This window comes from Gorilla gorilla, chromosome Y (genome assembly GCF_029281585.2).
Source record: "Gorilla gorilla gorilla isolate KB3781 chromosome Y, NHGRI_mGorGor1-v2.1_pri, whole genome shotgun sequence".
Lineage (NCBI taxonomy): Eukaryota > Metazoa > Chordata > Mammalia > Primates > Hominidae > Gorilla > Gorilla gorilla.
In genome coordinates this window covers 33592119-33612867 of record NC_073248.2, presented here as the reverse complement: position 1 = coordinate 33612867, position 20749 = coordinate 33592119, and the positions used below count along the sequence as shown (strand labels likewise).

Genomic DNA, 20749 nt, shown 5'->3' with positions numbered 1-20749 from the left:
CAGTGCAGCCCCTGATATGGCCCCCAACCCACTCTGCCCCCTACCACCAGCAGTGTCGCACCCCCCCCCCCCAAAAAGCACACCCAACAAACCCAAACCGCCCCACCTCCCCGCACCATGAGCATTACAGCACCCCATAGCGCCTTCAACCCGAAACCGCCACCCCCCCTCCAACAGCCGCGCAGTGCAGCCCCGGATAGCACACTTAGCCCACCTCACTGCTGCCAGCAATACAGTCTGGGATAGTGCCCCCAACCGGCTCCCCCCGCCAAGGGCGGTGCAGCCCCGGTTTGGGCCCCGAAACCACCCCCCCGGGTGCAGGCAGCACAGCCCCAGATAGCACACCCAACCAGCCACCCAAGGCGGGCAGTGACGCCTGAGATAGGGCCCCCAACCCGTCCCAGGCCACCCGCAGTGCAGCCTGGAAAGCGCACTTACCCTGACGCCTTTCTACACTCTGGCTGGCTGCAGCGTCCATCGCTGCCACCAACCTCAAACAGAGCTGCAAACAGGAAGTATTTTACTCACCGCTGATGCGGCCCCGAGTTGTCCCAAAGCGCGGCAGTGCCCCCAAGGTCTGTGCTGAGCAGAACGCAGCTCCGCCCTCGGGGTGCCACCGGCCCGCCCGACCGGGTCTGTGCTGAGAACACTGCTCTGCCTTCCCTGTATCTCTGAAGTCTGTGCAGAGGAGAACTCAGCTCCACCCTCGCGATGATCTCGGGGTCTGTGCTGAGGATAACTCAGCTCCGCCCTCGCAAAGGTAGACAGCGCAGGCGCCGACAGCGACAGCTCAGACAGCGCCGGCGCGGCGGACAGGCGCACAGAAGACCTCAGGGTCAGGCTCCACTCCCCGGCTATGGAAGGGTAAGAACTGAGGGTGGGTGAGGCTGGGGGTTGTTCAGGGCGGGGTGGGCTCTGGACCCAGCAGGCCCTGCACCCAGGCCAGGGCTTAAGGGGAGGCCCGGTAAGGCCAAGAAGGGGCCGGGGCTGGTCAGAAATGTCCGAGCGTTGGGAGCTGGTGGAAGAAAAGAGCGCGCGGGCGACAGTCAAACAGGCCCTGGGGCAGGGCACGCCTCGCGCTCCAAGCAGCCCTGCCAGCCCAGGGCACCTGAGCAGCAACCGCCGCCTGCACTGGGCGCGCCAGAGAGCTGCTAGGGCGGTTTCTCCCCCTGGGGCCTGTTGGGCGGGGCCGTTAAGGTGCACGTGCTCGCTGGTCCTAATGGTTCTGTTGGGCGTTTCTGCTGAGAGGCGGGAGGCGCTGAGAGTCTGTGCGAAGGTCCGTGGACAGACTGCATTGCTTGTTGTTGTGCTTCAGAGGCGGCGATCCCCAGAAGGCGAGCTGAGAAATACGGCTGGAGCGTTCCCAGGCTATGATTTGCAGCGACGATTATGGAAGTCTACGAGCTGGAGTGGTGGCCCACCCTCAGGGAGCGCTTGTGCTCGGATGGCTTCTCATTTCACCAATACCACATTAAATTGTCTCATCTGAGGACGATACACAGAGCTGGCCTCTATGGTAGTCTGCAGAAACTGAACTACCTTTTGTCGACGTATCATGACGCCAATAAGAGAGACAAGAAGGGAAGGTAATGGGGGCCGGGAGCCGGGGCTGCTGGAAGAGGCCCGTGGATGTGGAGAAGTACCCACTTCCAGGCTGAGGGCTGTGGGGCTGATGGTCCGGGGCTCAGAGTATGGACGGGGGCTAGGAGGTGCCTGGCTGGGGTGGGAGTGAGTGGAGCGGAGCCCGGGGAGTGGGGGTATGGGGGTGGCGGGGTGTGGAGTGAGTTGGGGGATGGCAGTGGGGAGTAGGGGGTGCATGGGGTGGGGGTGTGAATGGGCTGAGGTGGATGGAATGAAGGCTTGGGGGGTAGGGGCGTGGACGGTGTGGGGTGGGGAGATGGGGTGAGGGTTCAATAGGATAGAGGATTGGAGGTGGGGGTGAGGTGTGGGGGTGAATGGGGTGGGGGTGAATGGGGTGGGGGAAAGGGGTGCAGAGGTGAGGGGGCCGAGTCTTGTCACCAAAGGGGCTGGACTTTCTTTCCTGGCAAGCTCAGCCGCACCTGGGATGTGGAAACCTTGGCGGGGGCGAGCACCCAGGCCATTTTCACGAGCAGCAAAACAAAAACAAAACTTCAGCTTGTTTCCAATCACTCACCATGCTTTTTGTTTATAAATCTTTTTAAAGTGATTTCACTAATACAATTCAGCATGTACAGCGTTTTATTTTTAATGTACACATTTTAAAGCATAATGTTACATACATTATGGAAAGGTGCATAATGACAGAAAGCATTTCCATAATATATCAACTTCCTGACTAAAAATTCTTTGGATAAAAATCCAATATTTATTTGATATCAGTGGACACCTCTGTCAATGTGGTTTTCACTGAGGGACCTTAGAGGGAAACTTTGAAGTGGGAAGATTGTGTTCTTGAATAGAAAGACACATTTTTCTAAAGTTCTGAGCTCTTTCTGTGCTTATAAATTTTACATAATCCAAATAAAGTTATCAAAGTGTTAACATTTTTGAATTACTCATGCTGTCTTTTACTATTGTGATGACATTAACAAAACTTTTGAAATGGAGTCAAAAAAGGCTTGCCTTTCTAGATATGAAAATGTGCTGTTAATTTTCACAAGTTATTTGCCAACAGCTGAAACAACAAATAAGTGAATGGAACAGGTTAGAAAATCCAGGAACACACCAATATGTGTAAGAATTTATTAGCTTTGTGCAAAGCAATTGCGGTTTTTGCCGCAATTACACGTAATGGCAAAAAACTGTCATTGCTTTTGCACCAATCTAATAGAGTTGGATAATGGTGACATTTCATATTAGTAGGAAAAGATGAATTACTCATAAATGAAGTGCCTGCTAACTATTTGGAGAAATCTGGCTAGATTTTTATGTCACAGAAATAAGTTCGTTATGGAATGTAGATTAAAAATTTTAAATACACAAAATAAGAAAGATAACAGAAAAAAACACAAATACCTACTTATGTTGATACATGTTTATATTCCTACAAATATCACAAGCAGACATTCTGAAGGTCGATTTAGCAAAATAAAAAAAAATCCAGTTTATAAGAAAAAATTAAGACAATACGTGTATATACGTATTAGATAAAAAAGTGATTTTCATTTTACAGATAATTCTTCAAATAAACAAGAACTCTCATTTAAAATAGAGCAAAGCATTTTTTTTTCCAGATATTAAAGCAACCTATACACATGGGAAAAAATATTTAGTGTTCCTGGGAGGAGAAGGTATTTAAGTTAAAAAAGGAATGAAATACTGTTCTCTATCCACAAGTTTGTGAGGGTAAAGAGTAGCAGTACATATACTGCTGTTTAAAGTTTACATTTCTGATGACTTTTCAAATAGACAATTTGTTGGTAAGTATCACACTTTAAAAATGTATGTGCCCTTCACCCATCAATTCCATTATACTAAAATATCTCTAGGAAATAGAGATACATGCAATTTGTTTTTCTCAGCACTGCTTAAAATAGCAGTGTATTTGGGAAACCCCTTATAATTGATTTTATAAATTTTATAAATTTATCAATAAATTTCGGCTCATCCATAGGATGGGACAATATGGGACCTTCACAGATGTCAGTAGATACGGATGTATGTTGAGGTGTGAAGATGTACTCTGAAAAAAAGTTGGTTTGATTATACATACACACAAAGAGTCTATGGTGTTTATAAGCCAAGTATGTGTACAAAATATAACATTTCTTTTCTGGCAGGTGTATTGTGATATTTTTCCTTATCTGTGATGTATAAATGATCAGTATGTTTAAAACTTCTAGTAAATGTTTTTTATTAATGAAATTATCCTTGGGAAAAGAAGAAATATAAATCTTACAAAGAAAAAATAATTCTCACTTTCTATTTTATTATTTATTTCTTTGTTTGTTTGTTTATTTTTGAGATGGAGTCTCACCCTGTCGCCCAGCCTGGAGTGCAGTGGCATGATCTCAGCTCACTGCAGTCTGCCTCTGAGGTTCAAGTGATTCTCCCACCTCAGCCTCCTGAGTAGCTGGGATTACAGGTGTGCACCACCATGCCCAGCTAATTTTTGTATATTTTAGTAAAGACGGGGTTTTACCATGTTGGCCAGGCTGGTCTCAAACTCCTGACCTCAGGTGATTCCCCCGTTCTCGGCCTCCCAAAGTTCTGGTATTACAGGTGTGAGCCACTGTGCCTGGCTTTATTTTTATTATTTTGTTTATTGGTATCTTCTGTGAACTTTTAGCCTCTTCAGAGGCAGAGGGAATATTTTTATTTGTGCTTATTTTATTATGCATAGATTTTAGTATATAAATAGGTTTTTATTATGGCTTTACTACATATATGCAAACAATTTTAAATTAGTTATTTTAGTTTATCAGTGTTCTCATGAAAATGAAAACGAGCAAATATAAGTGATTATCACTATTCCAAAAGCACTGCTTTAATTTATAGTTTTTTTCATGATAAACTCCCCAACTGTATGTATGCATTCTTTCAATCCAGTTATTTGTCAAGCATAACCTGAATACCTATTATGTAGCAGACACATTTCACCATCTCTCAGGACTCTTCCACCCTTAACAACTTCATGTTTACCTGCCCAGCCTGAGCAAGTTGAGATTTAAAATGGAAGCATTAGGACTGAATCCTAATTGGATTTTTATTCCTTTTTTTTTAAATAAAAGCAATTCTGAAGTTAGAAAATAGTGAAAGATAACCTTTAACTGCCATTTCAAAAACTTATGACCATCTCAAATACTACTATTAATCATTGCAAATACATAATTTACATAACATTCTGTAAGTATTGAAAAAAATGAGCCATACCTGTTCATATGAATCCTGAGTTTTCTTTGGATTATTATTTTTTTTTTTTGAAAATTGAAGTAAGAATTACTTTGTTTTAAAAATTTGTTTTTTTATTTTTGCCTTCTTTTTCCACAATACTTTATTTAGGTGCAAATTATATGAGTAGAACTGCCTGTTCTATGTACTGTATCCCACTTAATGTGAGGCATCATGGATTGGGTGATGCCACATTACTTTTTATATCGATAAGATAATGTTTAAAACATTGCCAGTTATAATTGTAATAAATAATGAATTGTAAACAGTATTCCAATGTTAGGAGATGTTAATATATAAGAGAATAGTAGCTTATATAGGAGAATACTGAGAATATGAGCATCTGAGAATGACTGAAATACAATGATACATCTAATCTTTAATAGGTACCTCAATGTAGATATGATTGTATCATTTTACTTAATTAAAATGTCTTTGTAAGTAGTAATATCTAAAAATTATTGAGCTGTTATTTGTGTTAGAAAGTGTTTTAAATGCTGTGCATAGATTGTTATGTAAGCATCACAGCAGTGTTCTGTGGGATAGCTACTATTCTCATATTTTATTGATAAGGAAATTGAAGCAAAGAAAGGCTAAATAACAGGTAAGTGACAGAGATTACAGTAAATTTTAAGCCCCAATTAAACTGAATCCAAAAGCCAAGCTTTTTCTATTAAATAGCCTGCTCTTTCATTAATGTGGTGAGTAGTAAGTGCTAACAAATGTTGTACCTTCTTCACAAGAAAATTGCATATTTGTGTTGAGGACAGAGAAATAACATGCTAATTAATGCTTTCAGTTACATGTTTTAAAAAGTCCTGTCACTCTCACAGGACTGCCCTACATTTGGCCTGTGCCACTGTCCAACCAGAAATGGTATTTCTGCTTGTGTCCACAAGATGTGAGCTTAACCTCTGCGACCGTGAATGCAGGACACCTCTAATCAAGGTATATAGTAGTTGACTCTTTGAGCATGAGATGGATTTGGTTTAAATACATAGGATACAATGAATTTATCTCATTGGAATACCACTATATAACTAGTTAGTAAATCCTACGGAGTGTTTATTTTGATTTTTCAGTATTTGCATGTTTCTCGTTCTAATACTGACAGGCTGTACAACTAGGGCAGGAGGCTTGTGCGACTATTCTGCTGCAAAATGGTGCCAATCCAAATATTATGGATTTCTTTGGAAGGACTGCGCTACACTATGCTGTGTATGATGAAGATACATCCATGATAGAAAAACTTCTTTTACATGGTGCAAATATTGAAGAATGCAGCAAGGTATGGGTCAACCAATGTTATTTTCAAACTATATGAAATGTGTTTATTTTAACATTGACCCAAGTAAGGGTCAATTTTTCATATTTGGAAGCTCAAACATTCCTTGAATGAAAATATTTTGAAATGCCTTAACTGTCTAAGATTTTACTTTAAATATTGGAACTTTTAAAGAAGCATTATAAGGTGTGGCTTTTCTTCATGCACTTATGGTAAATAATTATAAAAACAAATGAGTTACAATAAATTTATAATTCATGACAACTGAATTTGGGAGGGGTAATAGTGAAGTGTTTTTCCACTAAATTACTTTTTTTCTAATTAGTGTGAAGTGACACAGGAAAGTAAAATTGGCCCTTATAAATAGGCTTTATTTTAAATTTCAAAGAAAATTAAAGAATTTCACAATAAATGTACATCTTGTTGCTGTTGACAAGTATTGTATGTGAAGGTGATTTCATTTGAAAGTGATTCCTCTGTGGAAAGGCTTAAGAGGGAAATATGAAGAAAAGGAGAGCAATCAGAAATGCACAAGCTAATTTGGAAATTAGGTAATGAGGGAAAATACTGTGGAGAGGGTTTTTGTGTGTTTCGTTGTTTGTTTTCAATTTATATGTTTAGACAAGGATCGCTTCAGTTTTGGGGATGATTATTCTTACTTTGGGAAAGAGTTTGTGAGTTGTAAAATTGCCCAGGGATCAATTTTGGTAGGACTCTGAGGAAACCAGGTTGGCAGTGAATAGTGGTGATGATGTGGCACACAGTTCAGCAGAGAGAAGAACACATAATTAATGGACGTTATTCAATTCTGGCAGAAACAGCCACTCAGATAAGCATCTAAACTCTACTCTCAAGTCCAGAATGTCTTGATGGGCAGGTGGGAGATAAGGAGCTTATAAATAGTAAAATCAAGTTGGATTTTGAGTTTACTAGTCTCTTCTCTACCCCTACCCAGGAAAAGTAAATGAAATTTTCAGTGAATGGCTCTATCTTTTGCTCTTTCCTCTTTTTGGCCAAATCCCAAATGATAAAGGGAATTTGCCACGTGGGTGACAGATGAGACTGAAGTGATTATCAGCTGTGCTGGTTTGCAGTTAGAATTGTGCATGGCAGTAACCTGGGGAAATTAAAAGCAAATCTCTTAAGTCTAGGATATCCCCTGAAGATTTTAATATAGTAAATCTAGTATTTACTATTAAATATTACTGGACATGTATGTTTTAAAATATTTCCTTGAAGCTGGGCATGGTGGTGCCTTTAGCCAGAGCAACAGAATAAGACACTGTCTCTAACAACAACAACAACAACAACAATAAACAATTTCTTGAGACACTGATACACTGCTGGTCAAGAACCACTGAATAGATAAGTGTAATATAAATTCCCATATCTCAAACACATAAAAAATCTCTAGAAGAGTTGGATGATAGGTGCTGCTTCCTTTAAATTTCTCCTTTCCAATAATATTGGCCTGACTTTTACCTGTCTCTACCTTTGTGGGTGGGAAGTTAAAAGGACTATTACTTGCAATATCTATCAGCGTAACAATAACACCTTTTCTTTGCCACCATCACTTATGTACTGCCATTCATAGGGTCGTTAGAAATTTGCTATTGTGGACTCTTAATAGGTAGAGACTGACTCTTTCAGGACTCTGAGTCTCTTTGTTATCATTGTGGTGATTAGGTCAATACATCATTGTTAAAAGCAGGGTTCTCTCAACTACAATAGTAAAAAATTCTAAACCTTTTTTTAAAGCTGAAGCTCTATTGTGGACTGCCTCAGTATGTCAGTTAAGTACATAGAACTATGGCATAATCAGGATAGCAGTTTTAAACACTTAAAACCATGAAGTTAGTAAGAATACAGAGAATACATATAGGTCATTATTAGAGCTTTAATTGGTAAGCCATCGTATTTTTATTTCTGATTTATATTTTACCTAAAATAAAAAAATTAGGTTACAATATAGAAACTAGAATAATTTAATATTATTTTAATAATTTAGTTGCAGCAGTCCTGTGAACTAATTATCCATTTGGTGAACAATCTGGGAAAATTAAACATAAATTATGAATGAATGAATGTTGTAAAATTGCTCAAAGTGGGTATTATGACTCTTAGTAACAATTTTTATTGCATTCTTGGGGCTATTTTGGAAAATAAAATCTGAAACTAAAGAAAGGAAATATTTTACATGAAAATACTTGTTTTATATACAATCACTTGGAGACATATCCATAGCAAATATAAAAATACAAGGTCTATAGTCTAAATGTGTCCCATAGATGTGTTTAGTTTGCGTCTATAAATTGTCTCAGAATGGAAGGTTTAGGAGACTCGTGCACAGATCTGGATTCCAGGCTTCTCTTCAAGAATCCAATCTGGTGTCCCTTGAGCCTATCTCATGTTTAGGACGCTGTGCAGCGGTTTCCCCTTTCTATGAGGCATGTGGTCTCCATTTTGCTATTGTACTTCACTTCCTCAGGTCATCTCCCTTGCCTCTGTAGGGATGACTTTACAAGCCCTGTTTTATAATATATTTTAGTAAATATTTCAAGGTTTTCAAGACATTTTATATTTATTTAAATATGGAGTCTATATTTTATATAAATCCCTTGGTAATCGGGTTGAACTTTTGAATTTAGATGGTGGTGTTTTATAAACTATTTTTCTTTATATATACCGTAAATAATCATCTTCCCATTAGAATGCATGGAAGCTTTTTAAAGTGAATCATGGTATAGTTGCATAGTTAATGCATATTGCAGACAACGTTATATTTTTCTCTTCAGCATTGCCTCCTAAAAATGCAAGTAATTGGCTGGGCGCAGTGGCTCATGCCTGTAATCCTAGCACTTTGGGAGGCAGAGGTGGGTGGATCACGAGGTCAGGAGATTGAGACCATCCTGGGTAACATGGTGAAACCCCCTCTCTACTACAAATAGAAAAAATTAGCTGGGTGTGGTGGCACACACCTGTAGTCCCAGCTACTCGGGAGGCTGAGGCAGGAGAATTGCTTGTGCTTGAATTGGGGAGGCAGAGGCTACAGGGAGCTGAGATGGCACCACTGCACTCCAACCTGGGCGACAGAGTGAGACTCTGTCTCAAATAAATAAATAAATAAATAAATAAATAAATAAATAAAAGATGCAAATTAGTGGCTTTCATTATGCTATAAATAATTCATATAGGTCATTATTAGAGCTTTAATTGATAAGCCACTGTATTTTTATTTCTGATTTATATTTTACCTAAAATAAAAAAAGTAAGAATTAATATGGAAACTAGAATACAAATAAATTTTTAAAGGAATTATATACCAGGGTCCTAAGATTATAATTACATAAATATTTACATCAGGGTCCTAAGATTGTAATTGAGAATAACATTTCATACAGAGCTTTCTGACAGCTAAGATAAAAATATTACTAGAGAAAACCCATGGACTATTTAATAATAAGCAGTGAAAGTTCATTTGAAGCCTATCTCTATTAATTCAGAGCCCGGCTCTTCAAATTAAAAAGAGAGAGGCTTCAAATGAACTGTCAATCGTGTCAGAATCTCAGATGGCAATGTCAGGTGCGAGCACCTGACATTGCCATCTGAGATTCTGACACCATCAGTAGAAGAGAATGAGGCACGTGTGTATCACCCAGAGGAAACCTCCACCTTTACTGGCAAGCTCTCACAACTGTATCCCTGAAACTGTCATTTCTCAAATGTTAACGGTCTCCAAAATAAGTATTTACAAATAGGGATTAGGTGAAGTTCAAAAGATTTCTCAAATACTAGACACATAATGCACAGTTTTGTGACATTTTTCAAACATGGGTGATCATGAAGTCTTTCTTTTGGGATATAATGTTGAACTTCTGGTAAAGTAAATATCCTTTGGAATATATTAATAGTTTAAGAAACACGGCTCTATAGATAATAATTTAGATCATTTATAAAAATACCTGAAACATTTATTACTGTGTCTTAGAGTTTGAGGACATAGAGAAAAAAATACGGCTGCTGCCCTCAAGAAGCTCTTGGTTCAGGTGGGAAACAATAAAATCCTTGAAACATGCCATGCTAAATGCTGTGACAGAAGCAAAGATTCTTGGAACTGGGAAGTGTTTGAAGTGAGTTTTGGAGATGACCAGAGTTCTTGTGGTGAGGCAGAGGAGGTTGTTTCCAGCGGAAGGAGCAGAACGTAGAAAAGCACCGAGGAGTGAAAAGAAAGGGACTACCTCTTATGTCCTTTCAATTGTATATACTTAAGCTCACAGAATCTTACATAAGGTTTTCAGTTCAGTTGATTAATATGTAATTATGTGATTATAAATTGTTGTTGTTGTTTTACAGACTGAATGTCAACCACTTTTACTGGCTGTGCGTCTAAGAAAACTGATAATGGTGGAAGTTTTATTAAACAAAAATGCAAATATAAATGCAATTGATTGTCTTAGCAGGTACATACCTTAGTTCTTATTGTGTTGTTTTTAAACCTGAGTGTCATTGTAGAGTGGTAGCAGTCACTCAAGTCACAAATATTACATTAATAAGAAGACTAACTTTTAATTATTGGGATATAGTGAGAAATATCAACAAAGATCATCACTTAGGTAGAAAAACAATTATTTGGACTGAGTAACATAAAGAACAGTGTATAGCAGGATTGGTCTCTCTATATAGACATTATACACATAAAAGGCTTCTATATATAGAAAGCTTTGTATATTGATAGATGTTTGTTATTTGTAATATGATGTGGTGTTATTTATAATGTAATAATGTGATGCTTTTGATTGTATGATCTTTTGTTAGCGAAAGGGGTTTCATGTTAGTTTTTCATTTCTACTGTGTTTTGATGTTGTTTTTAATTGATATGGGGAGAGGGAGAAAAGATAGCTTTCAATGGATAAAACTTTACTTTAATGAAAACAAGCTTTAGGTTCACACAGGACTGGATTTAATCCCTAGCTTTCCCACTTGCTAGATGTGTGACCTTGGTAACATTACTTATCACCAAGTATGTTTTCTTCTGTGAAAAGGATGGTAATAATATATCCTTCAAGGGTGGTTGTGTGTAACATTATATATACATATATATGTATATGTAATGTTAGAATGTCCAGCTAACAGAGCAAGGTGCTGATGTTTTGGAAACAATGGCTGAGCATGTAAGTATGTGCATATATATAATATATATACACACACATATATGTATGTAAGAATATAATGTAAATAACATCATATATAGTATATAATATATACTATATATAGATAATATATAATCTATAATGTGTATTATATATTTTATAGATAATATATAATATACAACATATATATTTTATATATATATATATGATGTTACTTAAGTTACTTATACACAACCACCCTTGAAGGATATATTATCCTCCATATGTATATATTTATATATATAGTGTTTAATTAAATGACTAGCACATGCTTATCAGCATCGTTAACTGAAGCTATGACTACTACTATTAGCATTCCTATTAATATTATTGTTTTAAGCCTGCAGATAGCTCTTATCTAACCCTTTAGCTGATTTCGCATTATAATGTATAGTATCAGACTAGGGAAGAAATGAATAATTTTTCACTTAAATTTGCCTACTGTAGATAGGTGGCCTGAGCACAGTTTCTTGCCCATCAAAGGACTTTAAGTTAGCAACTTTATGTCATACCATAGTGGGACAAGAGGCTTCCTTTTTGTTCCTTGCTTTTAACCTTTATGGTAACTTGCAAAGATAAACCCTTGGGCACCCACGATGCTTGTTTCTTAGTACACGTAATTGGGTTAATTCTACATGGACAGACAACATATTAAGTTGATGAAGTATATAAACTTAGCTTTTAAAATGTCATTAAAGTTTTTAATTACCTCCCTGTTATTTTAGATCAGCCCTTATACTTGCTGTTACTCTTGGAGAAAAAGATATAGTCATTCTTCTTCTGCAGCACAATATTGATGTGTTTTCTCAAGATGTGTATGGACAGACTGCAAAAGATTATGCCATTGCGGCTGGGAATAGAGTGTAAGTCTTTACATAAAAAGGCTAGTGAACACTAAATTGAAGTTTAAAATAATTGTAACAATTGCATCTTATATATCAGGTGCGATTTCATAGTTTGGTTCAAGTAGTTTTCAAGTGACAAATTTTCAAGTTTTTAAGTTTTCGAGAGTTCTGCAACTTTGTCAGCCAGAAATCAAGCAAAAGGCTAGATTAGTAGCAGCAGGTGCAGGATTCTTGATATTGAAACTTTTAGGACTTTTCTCCTTAGGGATTCCAATGTTGTACATTTTATTTCCAGTACAACCCCTATGCATAGGATAAAGTAGTTTCACATCTTTGATTTTTCTAATTAGTTATTTGGGTCTCAAAATGTGCAGTTTATCAAAAAATCTTGTGCTGTGTACTGGGGACCATCTACTATAGCCTGATCATTGAATTTTTCAAGAACCTAAGAGGTTCCCTAAGTACAAGGAAGACAATCAGTGTCTACAAGTCAGAAGGAGAAGGGGAAAGGGCATTCTAATCATTGCTTTGTTTTCATTGATTCTGTTGCTGCTTTCTTGCCATTGAAAGTACTCTTGCAGTCTGGTAATGATTAACCTTTGCCACCAGGATGCCCTTTCTGTTTGAGATCCCTCAGTCTTCATGTTGATCCATAAAAAGGCTTCAAAGTTACAATTATTTTTTTTTAGTTCACTTGCACATACTTATATGCTCAGCCATTGTTTCCAAAACAGCAGAACCTTGCTCTGTTAGCTGGATATTCTAACTTTATCAACATACATACTGAGCAAATTGACACTTTCACCCACACTCAAAACCTGATGTAAAGCCCACATTTTAACCTGGGCTTCTAGACTTCATGGTGAGTTATTTTTTGAGTCCCTTTTTTTTCTCTTCAAATATTAGTTGGTATAGTTCTAAACTGTCAGAGATATTCAAATAATGTTGTAGAAAGAGGTCACAGTTTTTTTCTTTATTGCTGCCAGATCTGTACCCTGAGACTTTTTAAATAAACAGTGTAAGAACTTTTCTCAGGTAGTGGAAACTTCTATGCCATCCTTCCTTAGAGTAGGAAGTATCAACTTGTGGTTGGCCCCTCAAGTGATCTGTTTTCTGTAATAATGAAGATCTCCCAAGCTGCTTGCATCACTATCTCAAGTTTGTAAAATATTTTCAGATTCTACCTTAGAGGAAGCCATTCATCCGACTTATCTAAGTTTCAAGTTGGTTAGTTAGATTTAACAGAGCTAATCCTCATCCATGACTTATCAGCATTTATATGTAAAAGTAAGGCTTTGTACTTGCTTTGGCAGCACAAATACTAAAATTGGAACAATATGGAGAAAATTAGCTTTGTTAAGCATTTCATATTTTGCAGTCAGGGGAAGGTCATTTGACTCTTTGCTGGCTAGCTAAGTCACAGTTTGAATAGGAGCAAAATGGGTGGCCCCTTATATTTGAATTGTGATTTTTCACTACAAAAACATTTGTGTAAGGTGATCTATAAACTGAGAATGGAGATAAGTAACACATGGGGTATTGTGTAAATATTTTGTTAGTATGTATCTTGGAAATGAGAAAATGTCAACTTTCATCTACTTCATGGAACTTAAAAAAAATGAAAGTAGGGTTTTGTCTTCCATGTCAGTTGGAGATAACATCACTGATGGAGATTAACCATCCTTCTAGCAAACATCTGCTGGTTCAGTTAGAGTCTGTAGAGAAGTAATAGTGGTAGCCCAAGCCAGATCTTGATATCTGTTAGTTTTCTGCCCTTGGAATTGATGAGCTCAATAATAGTGAACAATCATCTTACCTATTTTAATGAAATAATGTATTCATAAATTTACTTATGAATTATGAAATATTTGAGATGCACTAAATTATAAGCCACAAATAATAGAACAATAAGCAAAATTAGGACTTAACATTTTTCTTAAACTGAAGCATTTGAATATTAGAACCTATGAACAAATACACATTGGGTTTGATTTGGGATTTCAAAATAGTTTCAGCAATAAAGTTCAAGAACAAATTCCACTGCTTTACTATTTCTCTGTGAATGTTAAAAATGCTACTTCATTAAACCTATATAACAACCTAGTGAAAGAAGATAGTAAAATCTAGAAGAAGACATTGTGCCTAAGAGAAGCAACTTGTTTAAGAGCCAATACCTTTTGGCTATAGAGCCAGGACCTTCCAGTAAGAGCCAGGAAGGTGACTTTCCATTATGTTAAGCTGATGGGAGATAGTTTGCTGGGCTATACTGCCTTCACTTCATGAGTACTTCACCTGTTTTTATTATTTAATTAGAAAGGTACTAAGAAGTTTGTAGAGCTTACAGAAGAGAAGTGTATAGGATAGTTAACATCCTGATATTGTTCAAGATACTCTAATAATTCAGTATGTTTGGTAAATGTTTTTGATAATAGTATTAAAATATTAATTTCATTTATTTTTATACATAGCATTTTCAAACTAATTTCTGAATACAAAAGAAAGAAATATGAAGAGCTTTCTATAAATAGCAATCCAGGTAAGATTTCTGATAGTGAATTACTCTTGATGGTACTACCATAGATAAAAAAGAATAAAGATGTTTTGATTACAAAAAAGCAGTTTAAAAAATCAGTTTAAATTGCACACATTTAAAAAATAGTAGTCTAGATTTTATAATTATTTAAAAAGTTAATTGTAGGTAGTTTATAATCTCAGTATTGTTTGAAAAAAATTATTATTTAATTATGGTTCCTAATATTCTAAATGATCTTTTTGTGTAAATAAGAAAACAAATTTTTGTTACTACATTGCATGTTTTTTTATAGTCAACATAATAATGAATTAGACTCTTTATATAATTTAGAACTTCTATTTAATTTGTAAAATAAATTCTTTGCAGTTAGGAAATGAATCAGTAATTACAGTTGGCCCTTGAACAACATGGGATTTAGTGCTGCCAATGCCCATGCTGATGAAAATACATATTTGGTATGTTATATATATTATATATTGTATCCTGAGTACAAGAAAGTAAGCTAGAGAAAGGAAGCTTTTGCAGTAGTTAAAGCTGTAGTTTCCTTGTAGTTTGATGCTTGAACTACTATCAATCTAGTGTAAGGTGTTCACCCATCCATGGTAAAATAAAGTAAATTTTCTCCATTTACTCATTTTAAAATGTTGGTCTTTTTCTTGCCCTTATGCCTTCTTCATTTGTTTTACTTAATTTTTTATTTATAAAAAAACAATAATAGTTGGTAGGGACTTTTTTTCCTGTGAAAACCATCAATGAAGAGGCCATGTTGATCTAGGAAATATAAACATATTTATTTGGTAGCAGTAGAAATATAAAGCATAAGCAGAAAAGAGGTACAGTTAATATGATTTAGTGAACATTGAATGTAAAACATTAGTGGGGAGAGAGAAATCTTGGATCATTCATAGGTGTCCAGGTTGTGTACTGGCCTTTATACTGCACAGGAGAAAGGAGTAGGATGTGTTCACTGAATGGAAAAGTACAGCTGGTGAACAGGGAAGAGTAACTTCCCTTCCCTCCACCTCTGAGGTTGGAGATGCAGAAGTAGAATGATGTTGTTATAATTTTTAGGCAAAGTCATCGATCTCAATGAGCTGTCCATGATGCAGATGTAGAATGAGAAGGCATCCAGTGACAAAACCTTGGGAATGTCAACATTCCCTCCCGCCCCCAGAAAAAAAAGAGTTGGTAAAGGAGAATGAGCAGTGGCTAGAGAAAAGTAGGAGAGGAGCCAGAGGAAGTGATGTGGCAAAAATAAAAAATGTGAGAATTTTAAGGAGGGTGTATCAATTCTAACAAGTAAGATTACTGAAAAGCCAATTAGATTTAATTTTTAAAAGCTGTTTGGCGGTACCGTTTTCAAAAGAACCATTTTTGAGGTGTAATGTGGGCTGTTGATGTGATTGGTATGTCTGGTGTCCAAATATGGGGAACAAATCTACCAAGATTCTGCGTAACCCTTTTGTAACTGCAGAAGCTATGTGCACAGGGTCAGGGAAAATGGTCTTGACTTCTGAGTACATGTGCCCACACTTTTACAGAATTGTCAAAACCTAAGCGTAATGTGTGAGAAGAACTGTGGTCTTCTTATCTGCTCCTTGTGGAAATAGTTTGTACTGAAATCCCTGATAAGTTCTTCTGGATGCATTCTGAAACAAAAGTCTGGCAGCAGTAACTGGAACCAGCTTGTCCAAAGCACATACATCCCAACTCCCTCCAACATGGAATCATAACACAGCTACATTTTGAGAGTTTCAAGTTTCAATTGGAAGTAGTCTACAGACGAGCAGTTTGGAGAAGCTGACATCTTTTATATTATGTTATGGATATATGATATTATGTTATGGATAGGTGATATGCTAAGTATACCAAGTCTCTGTGTTCTGGGACACTTTGTTTTAGTGCAATTCCCTTTTCATGACCTCTTCTAATATCTCTGCTTTTACTGTTTTCTTTTGAATTTCATCCCTAAAGAAAATATTATTAGAACACATTTCTAACATAGGTATTTTTGACAACTATATATGATTTTCTTTTAAGAGAATTAGCTACCTATTCTAACTTATATCTGGTATTCTATTAATCTTTAATGCTAAACTTCTTTATATCTTCAGCACAATGACAGTGTAAGTGATGCTGGTCCTTTAAGATTTTAAGTTTCTTTTAAATTTTCAAACTTTAAATGTCTTTTAAATTTTCAAATTAAGTTAAGACACTTAAGGTGTCTTTTAAATTTTCAAACTTGACATAGTTTTAATGTAAAACACTTTTCTGGTATTATATTTCTTCAAATATTGGTAATCTGTTACTTAGCTGGAATATTTGGTCGGTTGGATTACCACACCTTTAACCATCTATATATAACTTTCTTGATTTTTTTTTTTTTTTTGAGATTGAGTCTTTTGCTGTTTCCCAGGCTAGAGTGCAATAGTGTGATCATAGCTCACTGCAGCCTCAAACTTCTGGGTTCAAGTGGTCCTCTTACTTCAGCCTCCAAAGTCGCTGATACTGCTACAAGCATATGCCACCATACCAAGCTAACTTTTTTATTTTTTATTTTTTAGAGACAAGGCTCTCTCTCTGTTGCTCAGGCCAGTCTCAAACTTTTGGCTTCAAGTGATCCTCCTGCCTCAGCCTCCCAAAGTGCTGGAATTATAGTCATGAGCCATCATGCTGGTCCATAACTTCCTTTATTCCCCAAAATGAGTTTAAAGTCCTATTGGCCCTTAACAATAAAAACCCGCTGTTTGGGAGGAGAAGTGGATAACTCATCCCACATTTTAAATGCAGTTTTTGACTTTTTGACCTGTTCTGTGAAGAACTGCCTTTAAAAGATGATTTTTAGTTTTAATAGATATTTTTAGTTTTATAAGAACTTAAGAAAAAAGATTAGAAACAAATTAAATGAGCTCCATGATCTATAGTACAGTATTATATCCAATGGCTACATATATTTCTATAATTATCACAATGATCTGAATGATGCAAATTATTTTACATATGTTTTTATTAATATTATATATATTTTTTGAGACTGAGTCTCATGCTGTTGGCCAGGCTGGAGTGCAGTGGCATGATCTCGGCTCATTGCAACCTCTGCCTCCCGGGTTCAAGCACTTCTCCTGCCTCAGCCTCCCAAGTAGCTGGGACTACAGGCATGCACCACCACGCCCAGCTAATTTTTATATTTTTAGTAGAGATGGGGTTTCACCGTGTTAGCCAGGATGGTCTCCATCTCCTGACCTTGTGATCCGCCCTCCCCAGCCTCCCAAAGTGTTTGGATTACAGGTGTGAGCCACTGCCCCCAGCCTACTAATATATTTTAGAGACAGGGTCTCTCTCTGTTTCCCAGGCTGGAATGCAATGGTTATTCGCAGGCACAATCTCCACTGCAACCTTGAACTTTTGATCTCAAGCAATCTTCCTGCCTCAGCCGTTGGAGTAGTTGGGACTACAGGTGCATGTCATTGCACCTGGCCTGATCCCCAATTATTATAAAAGAAACCTTGGTGAGTTGAAGACAATTGGCTGTGATCTTTTTGTTTCTCTTTTAGAAGCTTTCATACTATGGGGTATATTTTTAATCATCCATATTCTCAATTTTTTATTCTGGTTAAAATAGGATTGCTGCTTGTTTTTCATTTTTTTGGCATAATTATTTCTATTCCTTTGTGGATTTACTCATGCAGAAATACAGGAATCTCAAAGGCAACTGTTAAGGAAAACAGATTAGGGAAAGGTATTCTATAAACAGCCTTCTGACTGTAGTCACAGGTCACATCACCTTAAAGAAAACTAATTTCATATAATGCCATTATGTCAGAGTTTCCCAAGACCACCTCTGTGTTTGGTGATTCACTTGTAAGGACTCAGCAAACAGTCCTACTCTGGGCTTTGATTTGTTACAGTGAAAGAATACAAAGTAAAATTGGCTCAGGGCAAAGGGGCATGTGGCAAGTCTTGGGGAAGCCAGGCAGGAGCTTCCAGGAGCCCTCTCCTGTGGAGTTACCAGGATGTGCTGAATTCCTGTAGCTTTGAATTTTGACAGCACATGGGCAGTATTGTCTACCAATATGAGTCTGACTAGACAGTATCCAAGATTTTTATGGAAGCTAGTTACATAGGTATTCTATCTCACACATATACAAAAATTCCACACTTGCAGAAGAAAAGCAGATATTCAGAGTCAACCACATTGTTTATGCAAACAGTTTAGGTACAGTGAGCTACTTTTCTCAGAAAATGGTGACAGACCTTTAAAATGCAAATTTCCAAACACCAGCAAAGGGCCAGTTTTGCATGTAGGCCTTTCTAAGAATGACAGTCTTATGACTGTTATATGAATTATTTTATTCACAGCAGTTACAGCCCCAACTTAATTTTAGTGTCTTAAAAATTCTATTTAATAATGAATAACATCGTGATATAATATAGCATGGTGCTTATTTCATTTGTGTCAGTTGCAACTTAACATGAAACATTAAGTTTCTGTGCTGTTAGGTTTTGGAATTTTGGTGAATATTTAACAGGTTTCTTACAGAAGTTACTATGGTAATATTAGGTAATTATAATCTGTTCTTATTCGATTAACCTTTCAGTAAAATGGTTAGATAAAATAAGTAATGATTTCTGATTTAAAATTAAAATAAAAAATTTGTTTCATTTTAATTATATAGATGGTTCAGTTTTGTTTTATATTTTATTAAGTTTCTGTTTATAATTATGAAATTTAAAAATCAATCATTTATCAGTTGTTTTCTTGCCTGTTAATACAGTTATTTGCTTTATGTACTTTTATATACTATAATTCTGGAGAGAATATTCATATTGTGTTTCAAATTGAGTACATCTTGCTATAATATATGGCAATATATTATAGTAATATATTAGCAATAGAAGATTCAGTGAAAATCTTTTAAAAAAGTTAATAACTTTATTTTAAGAGCAGTTTTATATTCTCAGCAATATTGAAAAGAACCTAAAGAGATTTTTCAAATATGCCATCCCCCCTGACATGCATAGCTCCCCCCATTATCAATATCTCCCACCTGAGTGGTACATTTGTTACAACTGGGAAGCTTACATTGCTGGATCATAATAATCACCCAAAGCCCATAGTTTATATCTAAGTTCCCTCTTGGTATTGTACCTTCTATATAGTGGGACAGATGTATAATAAACGTACCTGCCGTTAGAATACTTTTGTTGTCCTGAAATTCATCTCTCTTTTTTTTTATTCCTCCCTCCCAACTAACCCCTGTCAATTACTAATATTTTTGCTGTCTCCATAGTTTTGATATGTCCAGCATAGTCATATATTAAGGATAATATAGTGGATATCTTTTTCAATATTACAAAACATAAATTTCCAAGATAATTGAATGTATTCAATTAAGCTATCCATTGTGCTTTTTTGCTTTTAGTTTATTAATGTAGGATTTAATGGCATATGGTTTACATGTTGAAAAAGCATAATTTATATAGACGTTTGCCACATAATGGGGAGGGTTGAGGAAAATGACTTCATGCTGTGTACTACACAGCACTAACTGGATCATCCTTCTCTGTGAGATGGGTCCAGATATACTAGAAGTGGAAAGAGACAATCTCAAGAGGCTGTACTTTATAAAACTAGAGTCAGAAAGTCTTTCCTATTTATCTTGCAGTTGGAAATAAGACCAGCTAGTGAATACTATAGGCATACAAATATGTTTCTTATTGACCTTCTTTTTTTGAGGGATCAGTTTGAAAACAGTCTATATTATTATAACATGGGTTCTCCATCATGAAAAATGCCGAGAGTCATACTATTTTTGTTTACCTAAAGTGACAAAGATTTGTTGTTGTTGTTCTTCCCACTAGGTAGTGGGACAACTGTTGGCACATCTTGGTAGCTCCAGCGAGTTTATGGTTCCTTTAGATATATATTGTATATATTAGAAAGTCCTCCCTGGCAACTTGCCGTACCTCCCCAGTGTTTCTTTATAAGCTTCTCTCTGACAAGGAGACAAGACTCAGATTGGAT

The 20749-nt window shown here is 36.7% G+C and overlaps 1 protein-coding gene across 1 annotated transcript in view; it reads left to right on the top strand.

Annotated features, from left to right (window-relative positions):
• The first annotated feature begins 787 nt into the window (after positions 1–787).
• The window catches only part of LOC129530340 (ankyrin repeat domain-containing protein 36A-like), a 36716-nt gene continuing 16754 nt past the window's right edge, over positions 788–20749 (top strand). The window contains exons 1-7 of the mRNA XM_055377152.1: positions 788–864; positions 1316–1586; positions 5706–5820; positions 5987–6160; positions 10511–10617; positions 12072–12209; positions 14660–14727. Coding sequence (XP_055233127.1) covers positions 1390–1586; positions 5706–5820; positions 5987–6160; positions 10511–10617; positions 12072–12209; positions 14660–14727 — 799 coding nt within the window. The 5' untranslated portion in view covers positions 788–864; positions 1316–1389. The remainder of the gene's footprint in view (positions 865–1315; positions 1587–5705; positions 5821–5986; positions 6161–10510; positions 10618–12071; positions 12210–14659; positions 14728–20749) is intronic.